This window comes from Somniosus microcephalus, chromosome 13 (genome assembly GCF_052327205.1).
Source record: "Somniosus microcephalus isolate GS21.2 chromosome 13, FLI_Smic_1.0, whole genome shotgun sequence".
Lineage (NCBI taxonomy): Eukaryota > Metazoa > Chordata > Chondrichthyes > Squaliformes > Somniosidae > Somniosus > Somniosus microcephalus.
Genome location: NC_140999.1, coordinates 187045609 through 187072168, shown reverse-complemented (window position 1 = coordinate 187072168; position 26560 = coordinate 187045609). Strand labels below are relative to the sequence as shown.

General features: G+C 45.5%; 1 protein-coding gene across 4 annotated transcripts in view; it reads right to left on the bottom strand.

The window, feature by feature from the left end:
• Positions 1-25259, bottom strand: part of LOC147108887 (uncharacterized protein C20orf96-like) — a 63603-nt gene extending 38344 nt beyond the window's left edge. The window contains exons 1-8 of one of the 4 annotated variants that reach the window (XM_086005818.1): positions 25121-25259; positions 13741-13816; positions 12335-12512; positions 9409-9536; positions 6240-6398; positions 4796-4895; positions 1878-2035; positions 1416-1517 (exon numbers count right to left, since the gene is read on the bottom strand). In XM_086005818.1, coding sequence (XP_085861944.1) covers positions 1416-1517; positions 1878-2035; positions 4796-4895; positions 6240-6398; positions 9409-9536; positions 12335-12512; positions 13741-13800 — 885 coding nt within the window. In that variant the 5' untranslated portion in view covers positions 13801-13816; positions 25121-25259. The remainder of the gene's footprint in view (positions 1-1415; positions 1518-1877; positions 2036-4795; positions 4896-6239; positions 6399-9408; positions 9537-12334; positions 12513-13740; positions 13817-25120) is intronic. The other 3 variants (XM_086005817.1, XM_086005816.1, XM_086005819.1) reach the window with 3 other exon arrangements.
• Positions 25260-26560: the final 1301 nt, after the last annotated feature.

Sequence of the window (26560 nt, the reverse complement as noted above, 5' to 3'; positions counted from 1 at the left end):
CACCCTGATTAGTAAAATTAAGCTGATCCTGGAAAATACGGGGGCGAGGGGGGTGGAGTGAGTGCAGAGAAAAGTCACAGGAACAGGAGGAGGCCATTCAGCCCCTTGAGCCTGTTCCGCCATTCAATTAGTTCGTGGCTGATCTGTATCTTAACTCCGTCTCCCTGCCTTGGTGCCGTCACCCTCAATAACCTTGCCTAACAAAAATCTAAATCTCAGTTTTGAAATTGTCAATTGACCCCCCGACCACAACTTTCTGCGGGAGAGAGTTCCAGATTTCCACCACCCTTTGTGTGAAGAAGTGACTCCTGACATCACCCCTGAACAGCCTGGCTCTAATTTTTAAGGTTCTGCCCCCTTGTTCTGGACTCCCCCCACCAGCGGAAATAGTTTCTCTCTCTCTACCCTATCAACTCCTTTAATCATCGCAAACACCTCAATTAGATCACCCCTTAATCCTCTATACTCGAGGGAATACAAGCCCAGTCTGTGCAACCTGTCCTCGGAATTTATCGCTTTTAGCCCCGGTGTCATTAGGTTAACTTCTTTATCCAGAGAGTGGAGCTCACTACCACAAGGAGTAGTTGAGGTGAATAGCAGAGACATATTTAAGGGGAAGCTAGATAAGCACGAGAGAGAAATGAATAGAAGGGTATATTGATGGGCTGAGATGAAGAGGAGTGGGAGGCGGCTCGTGTGGAGCATAAACACTGGCACGGACCAGTTGGGCAGAATGGCCTGTTTCTGTGCTGTAAACACTTTGCAATTGTAATACTTTGTAATCATTCTGGTGAATCTGTGCTGCACTCCCTCCAAGGCCAATATATCCTTCAAATAATCCAGGCTATTGTCTCTATACCACTACCCCGCTCCCTTCCTTGAACCCATGACCTTTTGGCTCAAAAGAGGAGAATGTTACCGACTGAGCTAAATTGACACGAAGTGTTACGCTGTCGGCTCCTGCCCACTGAGTGTTAGAAAATCAAATGTCTTCAACGGGTACATTAGTAATTCCACCACCAAAGGGGAAAAAGTGACCTTTTGAACCCTTTGTTGACACATTGTTGGAATCTTTCTGGTAAAGTGCAAGTTATACTTCAGCAAATTAACAAACCTGAGAGAGTGGGGAAGAGTGGACTCTTCAAATAGGAGCAGGAGGGGGCCATTCAGCCCCTCGAGCCTGTTCCGCCATTCAATCAGACCATGGCTGATCTGTACCTCAGCTTCATCCACCCACCTTGGTTCTGTAACCCTTAATACCCTTACCTAATAAAGATCCATCACGTAGTTTAAAAAATTGTCAATTGACCCCCCAGCCTCAACGGCATTCTTTCTGGGGGGGTGTGGGGTGGGGGCGGGGGAAGTAAAAGACTGTTCCAGATTTCCAATACCCTTCACTACTATAAGTTACTGACCTCAGCGACCTTCTGTAATATTTCTTGTTCCTTCTCTTTCAACGCGCTTTCCAATTTTCTCCTCTGTGCAAGTGCAATCTGCTCTATGTCGTCCAGTTCAGCCTGTTCGATATCAAAGGAAGATTAAGTTACAATAACGGCACGCGATTAGCAGTTTCGCTGCTTCTGGAGCTTTTCATGCAAAGTTACCCACAGGCAGCAACAAACTCATGTTGCGTACGGTAAGCGTAGAAATGCACAGGAGCGCTGATCCCCCCCCCGTCCACCTTGCAGTACAGCGCTGTTTCTGAAGCTCGGGCTACCACGGGTTTAGGCTAAAAAGAAGCACGAATCGTTTCACAGCAGTGGGCTGGAAGCAATGTTCCCTGCAAGCTGCGCTTCGTTCTGCGCGGCCTGTTTCTTTCAGTGCGCGGTCCCTTTAAATGTCTGCGCATGCGCGGTGTTTACAATGATTCCTCCTACCTGGTGCTTTTGTGGGAGTTTCCCAATTTCTCTCTGCAGCTCTGCAATTCTCAAAGAGTACACGGGGAACTCTCTGTCTCTGAATTCCTTCAGCATGTGAAGCTCCTTCTGCGCATTCCGAATCCGTGTGTTAATTTCTTCCACTCGACGATGCAACTCTTGGAAAATAAAAGCATTTCCAACACATTTGCTCGATGACGGGGTAATCGATTTATTACATAGAATGTACAGCACAGTAACAGGCCATTCGGCCCAACTGCTCCATGCCAGTGTTTACGCTCCACACCAGCCTCCTCCCACTCTACTTCATCTCACCCCATAGAATCATATCATAGAGTTATACAGCACAGAAAGAGGCCCTGCTGTACAACCTGGGCTAAAAGAGTCACATTTTAAACATTCACTCCCTCCACCATAGAGTCAGAGTTATACAGCACAGAAAGAGGCCCTTCGGCCCATCGTGTCCACGCCGGCCATCAAGCCCCGTCTATTCTAATCCCATTTTCCAGCACTTGGTCCGTAGCCTTGTATGCTATGGCATTTCAAGTGCTCATCTAAATGCTTCTTGAATGTTGTGAGGGTTCCTGCCTCTACCACCCTTTCAGGCAGTGAGTTCCAGATTCCAACCACCCTCTGGGTGAAAAAGTTTTTCCTCAAATCCCCTCGAAACCTCCTGCCCCTTACCTTGAAACTATGCCCTGTGCTTATTGACCCCTCTACTAAGAAGAAAAGTTCCTTTCTATCTACTCTATCTATGCCCCTCATAATTTTGTACACCTCAATCAAACATATTCCTTTCTCCCTCGTGCTTATCTAGCTTCCCCTTAAATGCATCTACGCTATTCGCCTCAACCACTCCCTGTGGTAGCGAGTTCCACATTCTAATCTTAAAGAGGGGACATCATAACCTACTCACCCAGGCAGTGATTAATTTGTCTAGCCTGCTGAGTTTTTCCAGCGTTTTATTTCCAGCATCCGCAGTATTTTGCTATCGTATTAGTGATTAATTTCTGTTGGTCCAGTTCCAGTTTTTTGGTTGAAATGGTGAATACTGATTACAGCATCAGTGACACTGTTGTGGAAAGATTACAGCTACAAATTTCCGCACTGGATATTCTCTCGCGTACAGCATCACCGATTACTCCTGTGAGCAGGCCTCGTGTTCCCCCCCCCCCCTCAGGAGTGTATCTTCACCGCCAAATATCCAATTATATGCTAGCACTGGTCTTAACAAAAGGACCGCTGCACGTGCGCACGTGAATACCGTGATCTTGCTCGTACCCTCAAGTGCGTTTCTCCCATCTTCTGACCGGTAGACCAATTAGCTCTCTAGTGAGATGAGGCCAATTGTAAACTAACACATTGGTTTCATTTCCATGCAGGGTGGGTCTGAACAGAATATAGTTTTCAGTGAAATTCAAATCCATTTCGTCTCGCTCATCCTAATTAGAGAGGGTACAGGGGAGATTTACGAGGATGTTGCCAGGACTGGCGAATTTTAGCTATGAGGAAAGATGGGATAGGCTGGGATTGTTTTCTTTGGAACAGAGGAGGCTGAGGGGAGACTTGATTGAGGTGTATAAAATTATGAGGGGCTGAGATAGAGTGGATAGGACAAATCTATTTCCCTTAGCAGAGAGGTCAATAATCAGGGGAGCATAGATTTAAAGTAATGGGTAGAAGGATTAGAGGGGAGTTGAGGAGAACGTTGTTCACCCAGAGGGTGGTGGGGGTCTGGAACTCACTGCCTGAAAGGGTGGTAGAGGCAGAAACCCTCATCACATTTAAAAAGAACTTGGCTATGCACTTGAAGTGCTGCAACCTGCAAGGCTATGGACCAAGAACTGGAAAGTGGGATTAGGCTTGATAGCTCTTTTTGGCCGGCACAAACACAATGGGCTGAATGGCCTCCTTCTGTGCTGTAAATTTCTACAATTCTAACACGACAAATAACAAAGTACCCGGTTAATAGGCTAAACTCACTTTACTGGCTAACAACCCTTGGAACTAGCTGCCACTAACCGTTCCTGTTACAGGCTGCATGGCTCATGCCTCATCCTGGAGTCTCTCAGCTTTTCCGCTGGCTGGAGAGGAAGCAAGACCCTTCCTGCCTCGCTGACTATTCCAGAATCAAACTTACTGTCCTTTTCTTTACCCCTCCCCACACTCAGAGAGAGAAGAGCCAAAGGTTTCACCTCTGCCCCTCCCCAAGCACCCCTGTATGGCGAACTGATTCATTTAGCTGCCAATAAAAACTACCAGCTCTCCCACTGGTGTGGGGGCCATGACAGCTACACTGCCTGCTTAGCTAGGACTCCTGCTGTGCTCAATGAGTGGAAGCCATTTTAACATTACAGGTGCGAGTATTTCTAGGAGGCAACAGGTGGTCCCCATTATCGCAAACTAAACTGGTATGCGAGAAACACAATTCTGTAAACTACTCTGTCTGTCTCCCCGGTTAGAGGCCTTAACCCACATCCTGAATATCTTGGGTATTCCTGGGAGTCAACCCCTTGTGAGTTGAATTTAACTTCATAGCACCATTAAAATAGAAATTGACAATTTTTTTTAGACCAAATATGCACAAATCTCAAAATATGACAATTACAGAGTACTGAACACACACAGGTTTTAAATGGCATGCTGAAGCACTTGAAGCCAATATCTTTATGACTCAGTTTCACCACGCTGTCGGGCTTCAACTCTTCCAAGTCAGTTTCCCCAAGCAGGGGCCCAGAATTCACTTATGACCAAGAACCTAGCAGATCCTCCCTGGTTTCCAAGATCTACTGGATAGCGGTCAGGAAGAGTGACCACGGTTGATTCTCCCTTCTCTACCACTGGGGAACTGAAGTTAATTGCACTGCACATTCTTACAAAGAAATAAATTCCTAATACACAAACGGTTCTTCACTGACCTTCGGATTTTTGTCCCACTACTTTTTCAGTGTCTTTGAGGTCTATTTTTGCTACTTCAATCTCTTGTCGTTTCCATTCACCTCCACCAGAAATTCCTTTCTTACATACAAAATAAGGGAGGAAATTGACAGAGTGACGTCAGAAGTGAGTGAACAAATCCAATTTATCCATACTCATTTCTACTACTCAGCTCTACTCACAGTTTCTTGTTGTAAAATACTCTGGCACACGCAGTCATATCTCTCGTTCTGCAACGCGTTGAAACACTGGGGCTGCGAGTGCACTTTCCAGTGGTACCAGCAATTCAGCGGATTCTCCTGGCTTGGGAGTCTTGCGTGCCGACGCTACCTTTACTCATGTGCTAGCTGTTTAATTAAACTGTTATCGTACCTCGGGTTTGACTTGGGACATAATTTTCACGTCAATTTTGTACACTAGTTTCCATGGCAATTCACTCGGATCTATGAGAAGGGTTTGGCTCTCTTATTTCCGCCCCCCTCCCCGAGACAACTCTTTAAAATTATACACGTTACCATTCTTAAATGCTCATGTTTTCCGGTTGTATCCATGACCTATACTCCTGTTCCTGTGCTCTCGCTGGTCCCCCGACCAGAAGCCCGCACTCCCGTTTAGACATTAGTAAGCAACCAACTCCAGGCCTTTGCCAATCTCACTCTTCAATGAGATGCAATAGAATGGTTTGCCTTCCACTTTCCCCCTCATTCAACGTTGTTTCTGTGCATGGGAGCAAGAAGTTACAAAGGGACATGGGCAGACTAAGTTTGTGGGCAAAACTATGGCAGAGGTGATCACACTAGAGAGGGTACAGAGGAGATTTACGAGGATGTTGCCAGGACTGGAGAATTTTAACTACAAGGAAAGATTGGATCGGCTGGGGTTATTTTCTTTGGAGTAAAGGAGGCTGAGGGGAGACTTAATCAAGGTGTATAAAATTATGAGGGGCCTAGATAGAGTGGATAGGAAGGACCTATTTCCCTGAGCAGAGAGGTCAATAACCAGGGGGGCATAGATTTAAAGTAATTGGTAGAAGGATTAGAGGAGAGTTGAAGAGAACTTTTTTCACCCAGAGGGTGGTGGGGGTCTGGAACTCACTGCCTGAAAGGGTGGGAGAGGCAGAAACCCTCATCGCATTTAAAAAGTACTTGGATATGCACTTGAAGTGTCGTAACCTACAGGGCTACGGACCAAGAGCTGGAAAATGGGATTAGGCTGGATAGCTCTTTGTCGGCCGGCACGGACACAATGGGTGGAATGACCTCCTTTGGTGCCGTTAATTTCTATGATACTATGGGAGTTCAATTTGGGGGAAGTGCGAGGTCATCCACTTTGAATTGCACTTGAAAATTTCTAGACTTATAGGCTTACAGCTGAGAAAAGCACTCAGTTGGATAGACATCACTTGACACATAGTCAGTCACGTACCCTAAACTTGCCATACTGAACCAGCAGGTTTCTGGATTCCTTCATGGCGGCTTCATCCGTCTCTTTCATTTCCTTTGACAGCTTCATGTTCACATTCAGGAGGGTCTTGCTATATTCCTTGCATTCAGCCGCCTGCTTCTTCTTTGCTGTTATTAAATACTAAGAAACGGCATTGTTAAACATTAAAGGCTTTCAAACTACAACTGGATGCTCAGGCGAAGAGTTGGAATCTTAAAGGGACAAGCTACGGTGGGGCTCAATGGACTCCTATAACCCTAGATCCCCTCCTTATGTCCTTAAGACAAGACTTGCACCTTGTGACCCCCCCAAAGGCACCTATATTTGTAAAGCGTTCCTTTTATAAGATAACACCTGATGTGTTTTTTATTTTTGTTGCGTCTACCCCTCGTGATTGACCCAAGCCACGCTGCACTGGCAGCCGAGATTGCGGACAGGCAAAGTGCTTGCAGGCCTTGGCCAATGCCGTTCCATAACCAGATGTTTGGTGGTGCACAAAAGCAGCCCAGAGGTGACTCGCCCTCCAAATTCCCCTTCCTTACTGTGTGGGATTGTCTGGCCTGGACAGGGAATTTTCCTAAGCCTAGGGTTGCGCATTTTTCACTGAAATATACAAGATTCTGAGCGGGGGATTGACAGGGTTAGATGCCGAGGGGTTTGTTTCCCCTGGCTGGAGCATCTAGAACTAGGGGGGCACAGTCTCAGGATAAGGGGTGGGCCGTTTAAGACTGAGCTGGGGAGGAGTTTCTTCAGTCAGAGGGTTGCGAATCTTTACCTCAAAGGGCTGTGAATGCCGAGTCGTTGAGTATATTCAAGGCTGAGATCGATAGATTTTTGGACTCCAGGGGAATCAAGGGATGTGGGGACCGGGCGGGAAAGTGGAGTTGAGGTCGAAGATCAGTCATGATCTTATTGAATGGCGGAGCAGGCTCGAGGGGCCGTATGGCCTACTCCTGCTCCTAATTCTATGTTCACTTCTCCGCAGGGTGCTGGATTCATGTGGAGTTTTTCTCTTTTTATTCGAGGTAGCACGGAGCAAATAAATATATGGTCAGGTAGATGGTGAGGGGGGTGGTTGCTGCTGTAGAGAAACAGGTGTTTGTGGCTTAGACGAGCAACTTCAGCAGCTGTCAAGGGGACTCGTCAGCCTCCAAATAAGCAGATCACAAAAGGGCATAGTACTGAACACAGGCTCCATCACAAAGTGTGAAGGAATGACAACATTCTGCAACAAGTACAGAAGCAACAAAAGCATTTTTTTTCTCCTCAAAAGTCAAAAATAAAGCCCTTTCGCAGCACTATTAGCATGTCCCTTAAGACAGTCTAAAGATTAGCTGTGGAATCAGTAGCACCAGGTTTTACCGGGAGCAGCTGCCCCTGAACTGCACCCAGTGATGTTGGGGGAAGTTTAAGTGCAAAAGGCCTTTGACATTCATCTGTGTAGAATTTACACGGCTGCAAAACTCTTCAGGTGCAGACACCAGAAAAGCCACGGAGGAAGTTTGCATCCATTGCGGTTCAGGTGCAAAATGAGAGCAAAGGACTAGCACCCAATTTTCGTCAGCACTGTTTGGGAGCAGGGCAGAGGAAAAAACAACCCTGTGATCTTCTGAGCTTTGCTTTAAGGTTTATTTCCAAGACAGGCGGGATCTTTCTCCCATATCTAATTTATGTATTTCGTGGCTTGCGAGAGCTTGATGCCGACAGACTGCAAATGTTGGAAATGCATCTTACTGAGGCCCTCGCCCCTGCCCCCAGAGTAAAACATTCTTTATAAAACTTTTTCTTTGTTGTTCTTACAGTTTAATAGATTTAGGAAATATTGAACGTTAGGCTTCAATATGGAATGTGCACAAGAGTAAATGGACAGGAGTATTGACGGAAAGTTAACGTACAAGTTAAAAGTTAAACTAATAGGAATGTATACTGAAAATGATTTGGAATACTGTTTGTTTTAATTAAATTTACATGGGGAAGAAAGGGTCCTTCAATAGTTCAGTGATTTATCCATGGTGTAGTTAAGCCACACAGCATTTGGTTTGATCTTAATTATTTGATGGTGACTGGCCTTGGTGCGCTGGGTTAGGGAAAGGTAAAATGGGTCAGAGCTGCAGTCCTGCACACTCGTCGGTGAGCCTAGATGGTGCTGTGGGTGTGCGAGTGTGAGGCGAGAACAGTAACGGATTCCGAGTGATGTGCTTAAGAAACATAAGAAATGGGAGCAGGAATAGGCCACTTGGCCCCTTGAGCCTGCTCCGCCATTCAATAAGATCATGGCTGACGTTGGGCTCAAAGCCACTTCCCCGCCCGCTCCCCATAACCCTTCACTCCCTTATCTTGCAAAAATCTGTCTATCTCCACCTTAAATGTATTTAATGACCCAGCCTCTACAGCTCTCTGGGGCAGAGAATCCCACAGATTTACGACCCTCAGAAGAAATTCCTCCTCATCTCAGTTCTAAAAGGGCGACCCTTTATTCTGAGACTGTGCCCGAGTTCTAGATTTCCCCACGAGGGGAAACATCCTCTCTGCATCTACCCTGTCGAGCCCCCTCAGTATCTTGTATGTTTCAATAAGATGATCTCTCATTCTTCTAAATTCCAATAAGTATAGGCCCAGCCTGCTCAACCTTCCCTCATAAGTCAACCCCCTCATCGCTGGAATTAACCTAGTGAATCGTCTCTGAACTTCATGCAAGGTTCCCTCTAATTTTTTTTGCGTGCGCGGCCCATTTAAAATTTCCGTGCATGCGCAATTTTCTCCATTGTAAAGCCAGCAACTGGCCTGCGTGGGACCTCCAGACCGCTGCGCAGTTTAACGGGAACATTGGCTTCATGGTGGAATATCCTGCCAACACCCACCGTCAAGGCTCACTGTTCAGTAATGGCCACCTGGGTGACTTACTGGAGGGCGTACAAACGAAGAATTAATGCAGGAAAGACCTGCAGTGGCACCACTTCTTCAAAAAGCACATTTTCCACTGTCTGGTCACTCCAGTGACAGACAGACACGCGCACACACACACACGCATATTGAGGAAGCACGTTAAACATAAAGCATCACCCAAGACCTTCTTTCATCATCATACACTTGAAGTGCACACACCTACTACACCATACGATTCAAAGGTAATGCCATAATTAATAATTACCTTAAGTATCGTGATTTTTTCATTCATTTCTATAAAACAGGGATTATCCTCCCTTAGAACGATTCTTTTATGCCAGGGATGGTTGCATTTGTTTGAACAGAACTGATCTGTACACGGCCGGAATATACCTAAAACACATCAAGGCCTTGAGGTTATGCCATCGGATACTGGCATAAGTCTGCTATTTTAATACAACAACAGCTTGCATTTATATAGCACCTTAAACACCCCAAGGCACTTCACAGGAGCGTTTAGACAAAATCTGACACAGAGCCACATAAGGAGATATTGGGACAGATGACCAAAAGCTTGGTGAGAGGTATGTTTTAAGGAATGTCTTAAAGGAGGAGAGGCAGAGGGGTTTAGGGAGGGAATTCCAGAGCTTAGGGCCTCAGCAGCTGAAAGCATGGTCACCAATGGTGGAGTGATTAAACTCGGGGATGCGCAATAGGCCAGAATTGGAGGAGTGCAGAGATCTGGCACTGGGTACGGTAGCATAGTGGTTCTGTTACTGGACTAGTAATCCAGAGGCCTGGACTAATATTCCATTCAAATCCAACCACGGCAGTTCAGGAATTTAAATTCAAATAAAAACAACTAGTGTCAGTAATGACTATGTAACTACCAGATTGGTCGAGAGCAATTAGGAATGGGCAATAAACGCTGGCCTTCCCAGCGATGTCTACATCGAGAGAATGAATTGAAACAAAATATCTCGGGGGGGTTTGTGGGGTTGGAGGAGGTTACAGAGATAGGGAGGCCATGGAGGGATTTGAAAATCAGCCTGTGAATCTTCCACTATTTTACATTCTTCTCCAAGGGAAGTGTGTGAAGATACGATAACAAAAATTGTACATGAAGTGTTTGGAGCGTGTTCTGGGAGACATGATAAAGCATTATGTAAATACAGGTCTTTCTTATCATTGCCATTCCAGGCTGGTAGTTTGTTGGGAAGCAGGGATACTTTTCTGGAAGTTAGCATATATATTCCCACGGCAATCGTTCCTGACATTTGGAACAGAAACACAGTATTGGCAGCGTCGGCAGAGTAGAACGAGTTGCCCTCTGGGATAATTGGGATAGTGTGAATGGGGAGAAAGAAAAACTGGCAGGTTATTTATTTTTCCCCAACTACAGTAATTATAATGAAAAACAAAAAAAGAGACATTCAGGCACTGAGGCAGTGCGGAGAGGAGTCTCAGGGCTGATCCCTGGTGTCAGAGTTATGCGGCAAGATTGGAGAAACTTAGGCTTTTCAAATTGGAAATAAGGTGAAAGGAGTTATAATAGTAAAGGGAATGGAAAAGGTAAATTGTAAACATTTCTTTAAATTAAATTGCAAGAGTGAGGCAAGCAGACGCAAATAGTAAAAGGTAAATTTACGACTGATATCAGGAATTTCTTCTTCATACAGAGTGAGCGACTCAAGGAATCCGCTTCCAGATAGAATAATGGAGGCAAAAATCAACGGAATCATTTAAGAAACAATTAGATGTTGAAACAGAATAAGATTGGTGGGGGGTTGGGGGGTAGCTGTGGGGGGTTTCTGGATAGATGAACTAAGATGGGTTGATTGGCCTGCCTCGTCCATAATTATCTTGGTGTGCCAAAGAGGAGATAACGTCTGGAATTTCCACGGCAGTTCTCCTGATCGCTCACCGTAATTCCGGTGGCAACCCCAGGCGCGGAAACCCCAAACTGCTGTTCACACCGTTTCTCCGGGGTTTCCGTTGATTGCCGATGGGAGGTTGGGGAACCCCCGGGGAAATTCTAACCTCAAATCTTCCAGTGGTGGCAGTTTTCTATTTGATGCGAGGGAATCACGCCAACGGTCGGCCTGGCTTGCCGTTAATCCTCAGAATTCAAAGCCTCAATCATCTGAAAAACTTGGTCTTAGAAGCTGGTTTTCCAGCAGAGTCTAATTTATGTTCAATGGTGCCCCCACCTCCAAAATAAGTACAGGAAACTTTGTGCTATCCGGAGGTGAGCTATCCAGCAATCTGGAGCCACCAGCAAAAATCAGCAGCCGTTTTTTATTCTTTTTGTTTGTTTTTTTTGCTTTGTTTGAACAGTCAAGCTGTGCAAGGTCTGTAGCTATAGTAACAGCTTCAGCTACAGAGCTTTAGGGCCACACCTGAGTGTTTAGAAGCTGTTGCTAAGCAACAGTGTTTGTTGTCAAATACGGAGATAAGAATCTCCGTATCTCTCAACATTAACTCTGGAGAGTACGGAAGTTTTGAGGCAACGGCAGCAGCTCGGTCCCGTGGGTGCCGGATAGCACAAAGTTTCCTGTAGTTGAATTCAAGCGCCAGTGGATAAAAGGTAAGTATAGTGTGTTAAACTTCTTTTTTTTTAAAGAAAATAGGAGTAAGATAGCACAGAAAATATTAGAAATACAATTAAAAGAATAAAAATCAGAGATAGAATGAACACAAAATAAATTGGCGAAAAGGGAATTAGGAGGAAAGGAGAATGTTCCACGTTATTTTGGTTTAACTATTTTCTGCATTTATTTTTGTAGCTGGGGGCGTCAGTATTGCCTTAATAGAACTAGTCCTAATATCCAAATAATTTTATCACTATAATGTGTGACGTAAGAAAACTACTAGGCACTTGGTCTGAGTATTAAACAAGGCTTTAATCAACTGTTTTTCAACATGGAGATCTAGTTGTGTCCTTCACTAGTTCCTGTTAAAGAATGTCCTGAGCAAGCTGGGCCCATGCCCGAGTATTTATACTCTCCCTGGACAGCGTCACCAGCAGGCCGCCCAGTATTACTTCATAAGTCATTTCCACATGAATGACCAGATTCATGTCAATGTGTGTGTTTATTTTAGCATCACAGTGCGAGAGTTAAAACAACATGGTCAGCATAGGGAGGCTAGAATTTCTCTAAACCTCCTGGCAGTCTAAGAATTCAAAATACCTTCTGACTTGTTCTGCTCTTGGGTAGCACGATGTGCTGCTGTTTTTTCCTTGTCTTTCTTCACAATCGTCCAGTGATTTCCTAAAGCTTCTGGCGACCACCTGATAGGTGGAAGTGAAGAGGTCTGTGCACTGCGGCCCTTTCCAGCTCTGTCCGTCCTCTCCCACTGACTATAGTCCTAAAGACAGCAGAAAGCAAAGCATTTGTAGATGTGTCGTAACAGATGAATTTAAGAGTGATCCGGTGTCAGCTTGGCACACTCCGATCCGAGTCAGAATGTTCAAACCTCACCCCAGCATAAACTAGGCAGGCACTTGAGTGCCGTGCTAAAAGAGTGCTGCATTATTGAAGGGGATGTCCTTCATTACAACAGTGACAACACTTCATTGGCTGTAAAGCACTTTGGGATGTCCGGAGGTCATGAAAGGCGCTATATAAATGTAAGTCTCTTTCTTTCTTTTTAGATGGGATGATAATTTTAGGAATAACAACAGAAAATGCTGGAAAAACTCAGCAGGCCAGGCAACATCCGTGGAGAGAAATTAGAGTCGACGTTTCGGGTCGAAACCCTTTTTCAAAACTGGAAAGGAAATAAAATAGATCGAAGGCAGGGCTGCAACCGAACAAAAGTTTGCCTGTTCAGGTGGCCGTAAAAGTGAAATATGGGTTTTGCTCTATTTGTGGATTATAGCGAGCTTGCTCATGTGTGGAATAAAACTAGTACTCCATGAAGAAATATTGAGCATATCATTTAAAATTGCACAGCCTAACAAAAAGCAGTTTATAGACCCAGTATCACATTTTGTATTGTACATCAGTGTCAACTCCTGTATGCACAGTCTAACCTGCACAAATACCAGGGCAGCCACGAGGATAATTGATCTGAGAGGGGGAACTGCTTTGTTGATGACAGACGAGCTACTGCAATATACTTTTAGCTCAAATCTCAAAATGGGCATAGCAACTTTATAAATGAAGTCTATTCAGTGTGCCAAAGAGCCAAATCCAAACTTCAGATCTGGATTTGGAACTCTACTTTCTAGACCTCTGAATGGCTAGTTTGGATTCCAGTTTCAACAATCTGAGAGCGTATTTTGAATGTCAAGTGCTGTGTCGGTTCTCAAATGGTTGAGAAAAATTAGGACTTATGCTGCTGCTGGTCAGTGGGAGGCCCGAGATGCTATCAGCTGTTGTTAGTCATGTCTTCAGCCATCAAATGGACGGTGAAAATAGCAATCAGCTTCTGGGATACTTATCTGAAACTAGCAATCCACTTCTCTAAACTACTAGCTGGGTACTGCTATACCCAGTCTTTCAAAGCTGTGATGATGTGAACTTTTGCTTTAATATTAGATTTGATTTTAAAATATGTCAACAAATCACATATTCTTGCTCCCGATACTTACTATCATATCAAATTCCTTTTCTAAGGACTTCACAATATTGGTGTCAGTCACTGTCGCCATCTTGTTTCAAGGGGTCCTGTGGATAACACGGCAAATGATGAAACTATAATACACCATATCGCGGGTAAGGGTTCGAGGAAGAGACAGTTAGCCCTTCATTGTCACCAGGTTTGTGTCTACAGGTCCAGTGACATAACTATCAGGAAATCCTGGGGACAGCACCGGAGGCCTGTTGCAATAGCTCTCTGTCTCATTTCCTTTTATCTGTGGCCATGAATCTGTTCCCCGGGTGCAGCAAAAATGAAAATCCACTGTAGATCTTTCAGATTTGCTTTGTTCTGTATGAGGGCAGTTCTTTGCTAGACCACACAGTCTTGTCATTTTTTTATTTTTTATTTTTTTTACATAGAATTTTACAATGCAACTGGTCCGTGCCGGTGTTTATGCTCCACACGAGCCTCCTCCCACCTTACTTCATGACACCCTATCAGCATATCCTTCTATTCCCTTCTCCCTCATGTACTTATCTAGCTTCCACTTATTTTCTCACCTGAAGTTTCCACGTACGATGCACCTTCCCATAACAGAGAAGATGCTCGAGACTTGCTTCGGGTCTCCTACAGCTTTTAACTCATTTATTGGCCACAAGCAGTGCAGCAAGGTGCCCTCGGGACAACATCTCTCCCTTACTCGTGGAGAACGGTCAGGCCTCGATTCGTCACCTCCCCACCTCTCGCCGACATGGCCGAGATTGGCGACTTGGCCGAGATTGGCGACATGCTGTGTGGGGATTTGTGGGCACAAGCATGCACCTCCGAACGATTTTCCAATTTCCCTACCCCAACCTAAAATTCTGATTATTTTATTTCTCACAACAAAGCAGCGACTCCATGGCGATTTTTGTTCTTTTAACTTTTTCTTGTCGAGCTGCGGGAGGGGGGTTGGGGGGGGTTGGGAATGTGAAAGAGAAGTAGGGGAATGCAGCTACTCTTCAAAGTGATCGATGTCATAAATGTAAAGTGTCAGCTTGGCTCAATTAGTAACACTCTCACCCAGTGGGGCAGGAGGCTGTGGGTTGGAGCCTCTTAACAAAGGTCTTGGATAATAATCTAGGCTGACACGTCAGTTAAGTACTCAAGGGATGTTGCATTGTCCTTCGGCGAAGACTTATAACTATAGAAACATAGAAGATAGGAGCAGGAGTAGGCCATTCGGCCCCTCGAGCCTGCTCCGCCATTCAATGAGATCATGGCTGATCATCCAAATTCAGTACCCTGTCCCTGCTTTCTCCCCATATCCCTTTAGCCTTAAGAAATATATCTAACTCCTTCTTGAATATATTTAATGAATTGGCCTCTACTGCCTTCTGTGGTAGAGAATTCCACAGGTTCACCACTCTCTGGGTGAAGAAATTCCTCCTCATCTCAGTCCTAAATGGCTTACCCCTTATCCTTAGACTGTGACCCCTGGTTCTGGACTCCCCCGACCATTGGGAACATCCTTCCTGCATCTAGTCTGTCCAGTCCTGTTAGAATTTTATAAGTTTCAATGAGATCCCCTCTCATTCTTCTAAACTCTAGCGAGTACAAGCCCAATCGACACAATCTCTCCTCATACGTCATTCCTGCCATCCCAGGTATCAGTCTGGTGAATCTTCGCTGCACTCCTTCCATGGCAAGAACATCCTTGCGCAGATAAGGCGACTTAATTATAAAGTTGATAACCACAGGACATAGATTTAAGATAACTGGCAAAAAAACCAGGGGGATAATAAGGAGAATTTTTTTTTTGAATCAAAGCATATATATATTTACCAGGGAGATAGAACAGGTGGACATGACATTGGACGATTGAGATAAGTGCATTTAAAATAAAGAGGGGATATATTAAATAGACTAAGCAAACAAAGAGGATAAAACCCCTGGTCCAGATGGATTGCATCCACGCATTTTAAAAGAATCTAGGGAAGAGGTAGCCGAGGCATTACGACACATATTTAATAATTCGTTAGAAAAAGGTGTGGTGCCAGAGGACTGGCGGGTAGCTAGCGAAATACAGTACCTATATTTAAGAAGGGGGATAGAACATGTCCAGGGAATTATAGACCAGTCAGCTTAACATCGGTGGGAGGAAAAATAATGGAATCTCTACTAAAGGAGAAAATAGAAGAACATCTAGAAACCAAAAATATAATAATGAATATTCAGCATGGATTTCAAAAGGGAAAGTTTTGCTTGACCAAGCTCATTGAATTTTTTGAAAAGGTAAGAGAGTGGATAATGGTACAGGAAACTTTTTGGTATCCGGCACCGACGGGACCGGCGTGTTGCCGGTTTATCAAAAATTCCGGATGACTGAGCGGGTTATCTACACAGGCTATTTTTAACAAAGAAAAATTAAAAAATCAAGAAATGTGCAGTATACAGTAATTGGGTGTTAAATGGATGGTGAAAGATGCTTGATTAAGTACAGTACTGCCAGTTGATGGTAATCCATAACTCTTTAATTATTTAACAGTAAAACAAAACTTATAAACGACTGTACAGTACAGTATAAAGTACGGTGGTTGACTGTACACTTATTCCAAGCCAACTGGTTCATCAGGAATATCCATGCCAGCTGGGTCATCAGGATCATGCACTTCAACAGATTCTTCAGGCACTTCCACTGCTCCAACTCTTTTGGAAGCTTTCCTAAACATGTCCCGGATGTCTGCTTGCTTAGTGGACTCTTGCCTTCTTTGTAGAAAGGTGGAATGCAGAATATGGAGGTGCATAACTTCTTGGGCAGAATAGCAAGAATGGCTTTCAGCAAATTTAAGTAATGAAACAAAATCTTCTGCAGCTTTAGCCCAAGAAATCTCATCCTCTTCAGTTTCCATCACACTTTCCTTTTCTTTCTTTGGATTCAAAACATTCTCCATTATTTCATCATCACTTAGCAAATGCACAACAGCAACTTCTCTCTCTGCATCAACCCACTGCTCAATATCACGTTCACTGAGGTGACGTAGAGGGTTTGCTGGGCCTACATTTTTCACCGTGCCAGCTATTTCCATTACTGTAGTCCTCTTGGGACGAACATTGAACCCAAGAAATTCCTCCTCTGAAGAAGAACCTTCAGCAAACATTACAGAAGGCCACAATTTGCACCAGGCTTGTCTCAAAGTGTGACCTTTCACCAAGTTCCAGGAACATACAACATTAAAGATGGCATCTTTAAGATTGTATTCCTTCTGAAATGTGTGAATACTTGTATTGTCATCTTGGCTTATCAGTTTACGTAGGAAGTCTTTCTTGTAACGACACTTGAGATTTTGGATAACGCTCTGGTCCATGGGTTGTATGAGAGAAGTTACATTTGGTGGCAAATAAATGGTGAAAATATTTCCAGAAACCAACTCGGATTCATGCGGATGGGCTCTACAATTATCAAGCAATAAAATGCATTTGCTATCTTCAGGTTTCCCTATTCTACGGAAATGTCCCCTCACAGATGGAACAAAAATATGATGGAACCAATTTGAAAAGATTTCCTTATCCATCCAAGCATTTCTTTGAGCTGTGCGCTCAACAGGTAAGTGCCTCACATTCTTAAATGCACGGGGATTTTTATACTTCCCAATGACGAGAAGTTTAACCCGGTGTGATCCAGCAGCGTTAGCACGGTTACACGATCTTTATTTTTCTTGTAACCTGAAGCATTAGCCTCACTAGCCCCAGCAAGCGTTGATTCTGGCAAAAACCTCCAAAATAAGCCAGTTTCATCAGCATTGTATAGCTGTGCTGGCGACAAATCATGTTGCTTCACAATCCGATTGAAATAATCGCAGTATTCTTCTGCGGCGTCGTGATCATCTGATTTCTTCTCCCCGGAAATATCGAGTCGTCGTATCCCGTGCCGTACCTTGAAGCACGTTAGCCATCCCTCGGAGAAAGCACACTTGTCAGTGAGCATCTTTGCGTAGAAATCCTTTGCTTTTTCGATTAGCATGGGTCCGGAAATCGGAACACCCTCTGAACGCTTAAGAGAAAACCACTCAAAGCACGGTATCCAGCTCTTCAAGCTTAGGCTTACAAAGCGTACGCCGAATCTCTACACTCTTAGATGTCTCCGAGCTTGAATAAAACTTGAGCAGCTTATCCTTCTGCGATTTGATGTCATAGATTGTTGACGAACCGATTTTGAATTAATTCATAATGTTGATATGCTTCGCTCCCATTTCTAGTCATTGGTATATATCGATTTTCTGTTTTAAAGTTAACACCACTCTCTTCCTTTTGGTTGGACCAACTTTTGGGATTTCCATAATGCAATCCAATGAGTACCAGCAGCGTGGGAGACACACAGTACTGTACCCCCAAAAAATGGCGGATCAGAAGAGACTACCGGCAGCGCGGGAGAGTCAGCCTCCTGATGCAGGGTTTTTGAGGTGTTCCGACTTCCGATAGCGCCAAGAGGCCGAGTAGTGGCAGTTTGGAAAACTACCCCCACTGACTAACTCGGCCACCGCGGGAGACTCGGACTCGGCAACATTGCTGGTTATTGAGGTGTTGTTTTCGGAGTGAGAATTTTGCCGGTTAATAGAGGATTCTGGATATTTAGGTGCCGTTTCAACAAAAGTTTCCTGTAATGTAGGTGGTGTAATTTATCTAGATTTTCAAAAGGCCTTTGATAACGTACCCCATAACAGACTGATGAACAAGGTCAGAGAATGTGGAGTCAGGGGACAAGTAGCAGAATGGATAGCTAGCTGGCTTCAAGACAGAAAGCAGAGAGTAGGGGTAAAAAGTAGCTATTCACAGTGGCAGAAGGTGGGTAGTGGGGTTCCACAAGGATCAGTGCTGGGACCACTGCTGTTATATTAATGATTTAGACTTTGGAATCAAAAACATAATTTTGAAATTTGCAGATGACACCAAATTTGGGGGGGGTGGGGGGGGATAAGTCAATACCGAGGAGGACTGCAACAAATTACAGGAGGACATTAACAGACTTGCAGAATGGGCATATACAGGAAACTTTGGTTTATCCGGAGGTTGTATGTCCGGAAACCTCGATCTACCGGCAGAAATCAGGAGCCGTTTTGTTAGGTTTTATTTCTTCTTGTGGCTTTGTTTTCAACAGTCAGGCTCTGGAAAGTCTCTCTGAAGCTGTTGCTAAGCTGCAGAGACGCTTCCAAGGTACGGGCCGACTGTTTACAAGCTGTTGCTAAGCAACAGTGTTTGTTGTCAGATACGGAGATGAAAACCTCCGTATGCTTCAACATTAACTTTGTATGTCCGGCAGTTTTGATAGATCGGCAACAGCTTGGTCCCGTCGGTGCTGGATATAACAAAGTTTCCTGTAATTGGCAAATGAAGTTCAACACAGATAAATGTGAGGTATTACATTTTGGTAGGAAGAATAGGGAGGTCACTTATTACTTGGCAGGTGGGAGTCTGGGTGGGGTAGAGGAACAAAGGGATCTCAAGAGTATAAATACACAAATCACTATAAGACACAGGTTAGCAGGACCATAAAAAGTAAACCAAGCACTAGGGTTTAGTTCGAGAGGGATAGAATTGAAAAGTAGGGAAGTTATGCTAAACCTGTATCGAACCTTGGTTAGACCACACTTGGAGGACTGCGTACAATTCTGGTCGCCATATTATAAAAAGGATATAGAGGCACTGGAGAGGGTGCAGAGAAGATTTACAAGGGTGATACCAGAAATGTGAGGGTATACATATCAGGAAAGGATGAACAGGCTGGGTCTCTTTTCTCTTGAAGAAAGAAGGCTGAGGGGTGACCTAATAGAGGTCTTTAAAATTATGAAAGGTTTTGATAGAGTGGATACAGAGAGAATGTTTCCACTTGTGGGGAAGAGCATAACTAGAGGCCATCAATATAAGATAGTCACCAAGAAATCCAATAGGGAATTCAGGAGAAACTTCTTTACCCAGAGAGTGGTGAGAATGTGGAACTCGCTGCCACAGGGAGTGGTTGAAGCGAATAGTATAGATGCATTTAAGGGGAGGCTAGATAAACATGAGGGAGAAGGGAATAGAGGATTAGGCTGATAGATTTAGATGAGGAAAGACGGGAGGAGGCTCGAGTGGAGCATAAACGCCGGCATGGACTGGTTGGGCCGAATGGCCTGTTTCTGTGCCGTATATCCTATGTAATCCTATATCTTGCATCCTCTTCCCACTCTCTCACAAAAGGAACTAATATCATTAGCATGATGAAATCTGGAACCATCTTATCCCCTTTTGCTCCAAAAGTAAAAAATGGTGCTTCTGGCGAAGTTGTCTGATCCAAAGAACTATTAGTAATGTCAGTCATGGCTCAGCTGGTAGCAACCTCGCCTGTGAGTCAGAAGGTTGTGGGTTCAAGTCCCACTCCAGAGACTTGAGCAAAGTCTAGGCTGACACTCCCAGTGCAGTACTGAGGGAGTGCTGCATTGTCGGAGGTGCCATCTTTCGGATGAGACATTGAACCGAGGCCCCGTATACTCTCTCAGGGTCTCCAAATTTGCAGACGACACAAAGCTGGGTGGGAGGGAGGGTAAGCTGTGAGGAGGATGTCGTGAAACTCCAGTACGATTTGGACAGATTGGGTGATTGGGCAGAAACATGGCAAATGCACTATAATGTGGATAAATGTGAGGTTATCCACTTTGGTGGCAAAAACAGGAAAGCAGATTATTATTTGAATGGCAATAGATTAGGAGAAGGGGAAGTGCAAAGAGACCTGGGTGTTCTTGTGCACCAGTCGCTGAAGGTAAGCATGCAGGTTAAGAAGGCAAATGGTACGTTGGCCTTCGTAGCAAGAGGGTTCGAGTACAGGAACAAGGATGTCTTGCTACAGTTGTACAGGGCCTTGGTGAGACCGCACCTTGAGTATTGTGTGCAGTTTTGGTCGCCTTACCTGAGGAAGGACGTTCTTGCCATGGAAGGAGTGCAGCGAAGATTCAACAGGCTGATACCTGGGATGGCAGGAATGACGTATGAGGAGAGATTGTGTCGATTGGGATTATACTCACTGGAGTTTAGAAGATTGAGAGGGGATCTCATCGAAACCTATAAAATTCTGTCAGGCCTGGACAGACTAGATGCAGGAAGGATGTTTATGATGGCCGGGGAGTCCAGAACCAGGGGTCATAGTCTAAGGATAAGGGGTAAGCCATTTAGGACTGAAATGAGGAGGAATTTCTTCACCCAGAGAGTGGTGAACCTGTGGAATTCTCTGCCACAGAGGGCAGTGGAGGCCAGTTCATTAAATATATTCAAAAAAGAGTTGGATATATTTCTTAAGGCTAAAGGGATCAAGGGATATGGGGAGAAGGCAGGGACAGGGTACTGAATTTGGAGGATCAGCCATGATCTCATTGAATGGCGGAGCAGGCTCGAAGGGCCGAATGGCCTACTCCTGCTCCTATCTTCTAGGTTTCTATGTAACATAAAAGATCCCATGGCAGTATTTCGAAGAAGAGCAGGGGAGTTATCCCCGGTGTCCTGGGCCAATATTTATCCCTCAATCAACATCACTAACATAGATCATCTGGTCATTATCATATTGCTGTTTGTGGGAGCTTGCTGTGTGCAAGTTGGCTGTCACGTTTCCTACATTACAACAGTGACTACACTTCAAAAAAGTACTTCATTGGCTGTAAAGCGCTATGACACATCTGGTGCTCGTGAAAGGCGCTATATAAATGTAAGTCTTTCTTTCTCTTTTCTATAAACATAAGGGGAGAGAACAGTCACATTAGAAAGTTTCCATGCTGGCACTGGTCCTAACAAAGTGCTCTTTGCAAACACAGCTTCAACAACTTGCATTTATATAGTGCCATTAACATAGTAAAACAAACCAAGGCGCTTCACAGTAGCGTTATCAAACCAAATCTAACATGGAGCCACATAAGGAGATATTAGCACAGATGACCAAAAACTTGTCAGAGAGTTTTAAGGAGCATCTTAAAGTGAGAGAGGGGTGGAGAGGCGGAGAGGTTTAGGGAGTGAATTCCAGAGCTTGGGGCCTAGACAGCTGAAGGCACGGCTGCCAATGGTGGAGCGATTAAAACCGGGGACACGCAAGAGGCCAGCATCGGAGGAGCGCAGAGATCCTGGAGGGCTGGAGGAGGTTAGAGATAGGGAGGGGCGAGACCATGGAGGGATTTGAAAACAAGGATGAGAATTTTAAAATTGAAGCGTTGCTGGACCGGGAGCCAATGTAGGTCAGCGAGCATGGGGGTGATGGGTGAACGGGACTTGGTGCGAGTCAGAACACGGCCAGTTTATGAGGGGTGGAAGATGGGATGTCAGCTAGGAGATCATTCAAAGAATAGTTGAGTCGTCTAGAGGTAACAAAGGCCTGGATGAGGGTTTGAGCAGCAGATGTGCGGAGGTGGAGGCGGAGACAGGCCTGACATTACATTTAGTCCTTACAGTAGGTGGGGTGGGAAGTACAGGAAACTCTCGATTTACCGGCACTTAAATAACCGGAAATCTCTGTTAACCGGCAAAATTCAGGAGTAGGTTCAGGTAAGTTTTACTTCGTATTAGTGGCCGTTCCTCGATCTGTGGCGGTGTAACTGGGGTTCGTGCACTTGTTGCTAAGCAACAGGGACGCTTGGTCTGTGGCCTGAGTTCCTGCACATGTTGCTAAGCAACAGGGAAGCCTGGATTTGTTGCTGTGTACGGAGCTCTCGTACCTTTTAACTATACCTCTCTGTAATCCGGACTTTTTGATAAACCGGCACCACGCCGGTCCAGTCGGTGCCAGATAATAAAGAGTTTCCTGTAGTATAATCGAGGTAGCTGTAGGAGTCAGTGGGCTTACAATAGATACCAGTTATCATAGAGGCCTTCAAGATCATGAAGGGTTATCAGGTAACCCTTTAACCTTATGAACAAAAAGAAAAATACGGCAGATGCTGGAAATCTGAAAAAAACTAGAAAAAGCTGGAGGCACTCGGCAGGTCATAGGGTCATAGTCATAGAGTCATAACGGCACAGAAGGAGGCCAGTTGGCCCATCGAGTCCGTGCCGGCTATCTGCAGAGCAAACAGCTTTTTTTGTCGACAACACAGCTTGTTGTTTTGGATACAAGACCCTGCCTCAAAACTGGAAGATATTATGGGTGAACAGAACAAGGAAAGGGGAGGAGGGAAATCAAACACAAGAGAAAGGGACAGAAAAAGTGGTGAACAGGGTAAAAGAGACTAACAAATGATGAGAGAGTAGAACTTCTTCAAGATAAGCATTCCTGGAGGAGAAGTCATAGTCAATTAAATAACATGAACAAAATTCCAGTTAGAAACACTGGTTTCACATATATTAGAATGTTTTTGATGAATTTATAGTGTCAGCCTAGGCTCAGTGGGTAACAGTCTCACCTGAGTCAGAAGGTTGTGGGTTCATAGTCCCACTCCAGAGACTTGAGCACAAAATCTAGGCTGACACTCCAGTGCAGTGCCGAGGGAGTGTCGGAGGGGCCGTCTTTCAGATAGGATGTTAAACCGAGGCTCCGTCTGCCGTATTAGATGGGTGTAAAAGACCCCGTGGCACCATTTCGAAGAAGAGCAGAGGAGTCCTGACCAATATTTCTCCCTCAACCAATATCACAAACAAATGATCTGGTCATTTATCTCATTGCTGTGTGTAGGAGCTTGCTGTGTGCAACTTGGCTGCCACGTTTTTTCTACATTACAACAGTGACTACACTTCAAAAAGTACTTAGAATCATAGAATAGAATACTACAGCGCAGAAGGAGGCCATTCGGCCCATCTAGTCTGCACCAGCTCTTTTGAAGAGCAATCCAGTTAGTCCCACTCCCCTGCTCTTTCCCCATACTTCATTGGCTGTAAAGCGCTTTTGGGACATCCTTAAAAAGACTTGCATTTATATAGCACCTTTCATGACCGCTAGATGTCACAAAGCGCTTTACATCCAATGAAGTACTTTTTGAAGTGTAGTCACTGTTATAATGTAGGAAACGCGGCAGCCAATTTGCGCACAGCAAGCTCCCACAAACAGCGATATGATAATGACCAGATCATCTGTTTTTTAGTGATGTTGATTGAGGGATAAATATTGGCCAGGATGCCGGGGAGAACTCCCTGGCTCTTCTTCGAAATAGTGGCCGTGGGGTCTTTACGTCCACCTGAGAGATCAGACGGGGGCCTCGGTTTAACGTCTTATCCGAAAGATGCACCTCTGACAGTGCAGAGTTTCAGTCTCGATTTTTGTGCTCAAATCTCTGGAGTGGGGCTTTGAACCCACAACCTTCTGACTCAGAGGCGAGAGAGCAATGCAATTAGTCCCACTCCCCCTGTTCTTTCCTCCCCCCCGGCCTGCTGTATGCCTCAGAGACATGGACCATGTACAGCAGGCACCTCAAAGCACTGGAGAGGTACCACCAATGCTGCCTCTGCAAGATCCTGCAAATCCATTGGCAGGATAGGCGCACCAACATCAGTGTTCTTGCTCAGGCCAACATCTCCAGCATCGAAGCTCTGACCACGCTCAATCAGCTCCGATGGATGGATCACATTGTCCGCATGCCCGATACGAGACTCCCAAAACAAGCGCTCTACTCGGAGCTCCGGCACGGCAAGGGAGCCCCAGGTGGGCAAAGGAAACGCTTCAAGGACACCCTCAAAGCCTCCTTGAAAAAGTGCAACATCCCCCACCGACACCTGGGAATCCCTGACCCAAGACCGCACAAAGTGGAGGAGAAGCATCCGGGAAGGCGCTGAACACCTCGAGTCTCTTCGCCGGGAGCAAGCGGAAGCCAAGCGCAGGCAGCGCACGTCAACCCAAGCACCCCACCCACACGCCCGTTCAACCCAAGCACCCCACCCACCCGACCCTTCAACCACCGTCTGCCCCACCCGTGACAGAGACTGTAGGTCCCGCATTGGACTAATCAGCCACCTGAGAACTCATTTTTAATGTGGAAGCAAGTCATCCTCAGTTCCCAGGGGCTCTTTCCCCACACTCCATTGGCTGTAAAGCGCTTTGGGGACCTCCTGACATCGTGAAAGGCACTGTCGAAACGCAAGTCTTTCTTTTTCTTTATAAATGCAAGCAGAAAGAACGAACTTTCATACAGCGCCTGTCACGCCCCAAAGCGCTTTACAGCCAATCAAGTACTTGTGAAGTGCAGAGAATTTCTTGATTGATTCCTCCAGGAGCCTTGTTGGAGACTTGGTGTTGCTCGTTGCTATGGAAACCCCAGTCAGGCATGAGCCTGGGAGTAGCAGTGATTTAAATCTCTCACCCCAAAAGTTCATATAAAGGAAGAAAGTTCCCCCCCCCATATAATAGCACCGAACACGAGCCGGCCTGGCCTGGTCCGCACGGTTGTTGTTGTTGGGCCGGAATTACTCACCGCCTCCGGGGCCCAGCCCCAAACAAGCACCGCCGCCCAACAACCTGAAGCTTCACACCGTGCCGTGCCCACTGCGCAAGCCCGGTTGCCGACACAAGTCTGGGCAGTGCCGGTTCCTCGATTATTACGCCTGCGCATTTATTGCCGGCCCGTTCCGCGCACGCGCACGAGTGGGACGGGCCTCCCGCAACTGCAAGCGCATTCACGTCCCGACGGCTCAACTGGATGCGCATGCACGTTCGCGTCCCCGAAGGCCCAACTGGATGCGCATGCGCGTTCCCCATTCCTGCACCAACTCCCCTAGATGCAGTGATGCTGCAGTCCTGTCACTGATGCTGAGGTTTTTGCTGATCTGATAAATGACACGCCTGACACAATGATTGCCGCGACTGGAGTGCATCGTCACCCCGGACAATCAAATTTCAATTTAATTTGTTAAGTTTCATTTAATGTATTTTTGTTAATTTAACGTTTATTTGTTCGTACCTAAAAGAGTATGCTGAAAAGATGGGCACAATGCTGGCTTGATTTTTCATGGCCATTGAGTAGTAGCTGACAAGTGTAGAAAGGTACAACTGCCCATCGTGTCAGCCTTGGCTCAGTAGGTCGCCTGCCTCTCTTGCTCTTGCTGTCTTGGCCCCCTTTGCGGTTCCTCGGGGCTCCGAGGAATGTCAGCCGTGGCTCTGTGGGTAGCGCTCTCACCTCCGAGTCAGAAGGTGGGTGGGTTCAAAGTCCCACTCCAGAGGCTTGAGCACATAAATCCAGGCTGACACTCCCAGTGCAGTGCTGAGGGAGTGCTGCACTGTCGGAGATGCCTTCATTCGGATGAGACGTTGAACCGAGGCCCCGTCTGCTCTCTCAGGTGGATGTAAAAGATCCCATGGCACTATTTTGAAGAAGAGCAGGGGAGTTATCCCTGGTGTCCTGGGCCAATCCCTTACACAGTTGGCAGAGTACAGCTAAACTACATACGCTGACTCAACCGCGACAAGACATTTATAAACGAAGCCTTTTGTTCTTTCCTCCCCTTTCCCTACCTCTGTACATGCTTAAAGCCTGTTAAATTTCTAACCTTTTTCCGTTCTGATGAAAGGTCCTCGACCTGAAACGTTGACTCTGTTTCTCTCTTCACAGATGCTGCCCGACCTGCTGAGTGTCTCCAGCATTTTCTGTTTTTATTTCTGACTTCCAGCATCCGCAGTATTTTGCTTTTGTACAAATGAACAGTTGTTTTGTATTGCATTGTAGGAGTGCTTGAACTCCTAACGAAAATACTGAGACTGAAACTAGCAGTTAACCAAACGTGGTTTAATGCACTAGTAAAAGTTACAAACAAAAACGCAGGAGAAACTCTATACAGGTCTGTGCACCAACTGGTTCCACGAGGACAGAGGGAACGCCTCTCCCCTCTGACGCCATGACGTCATCACGTTTCCCGCC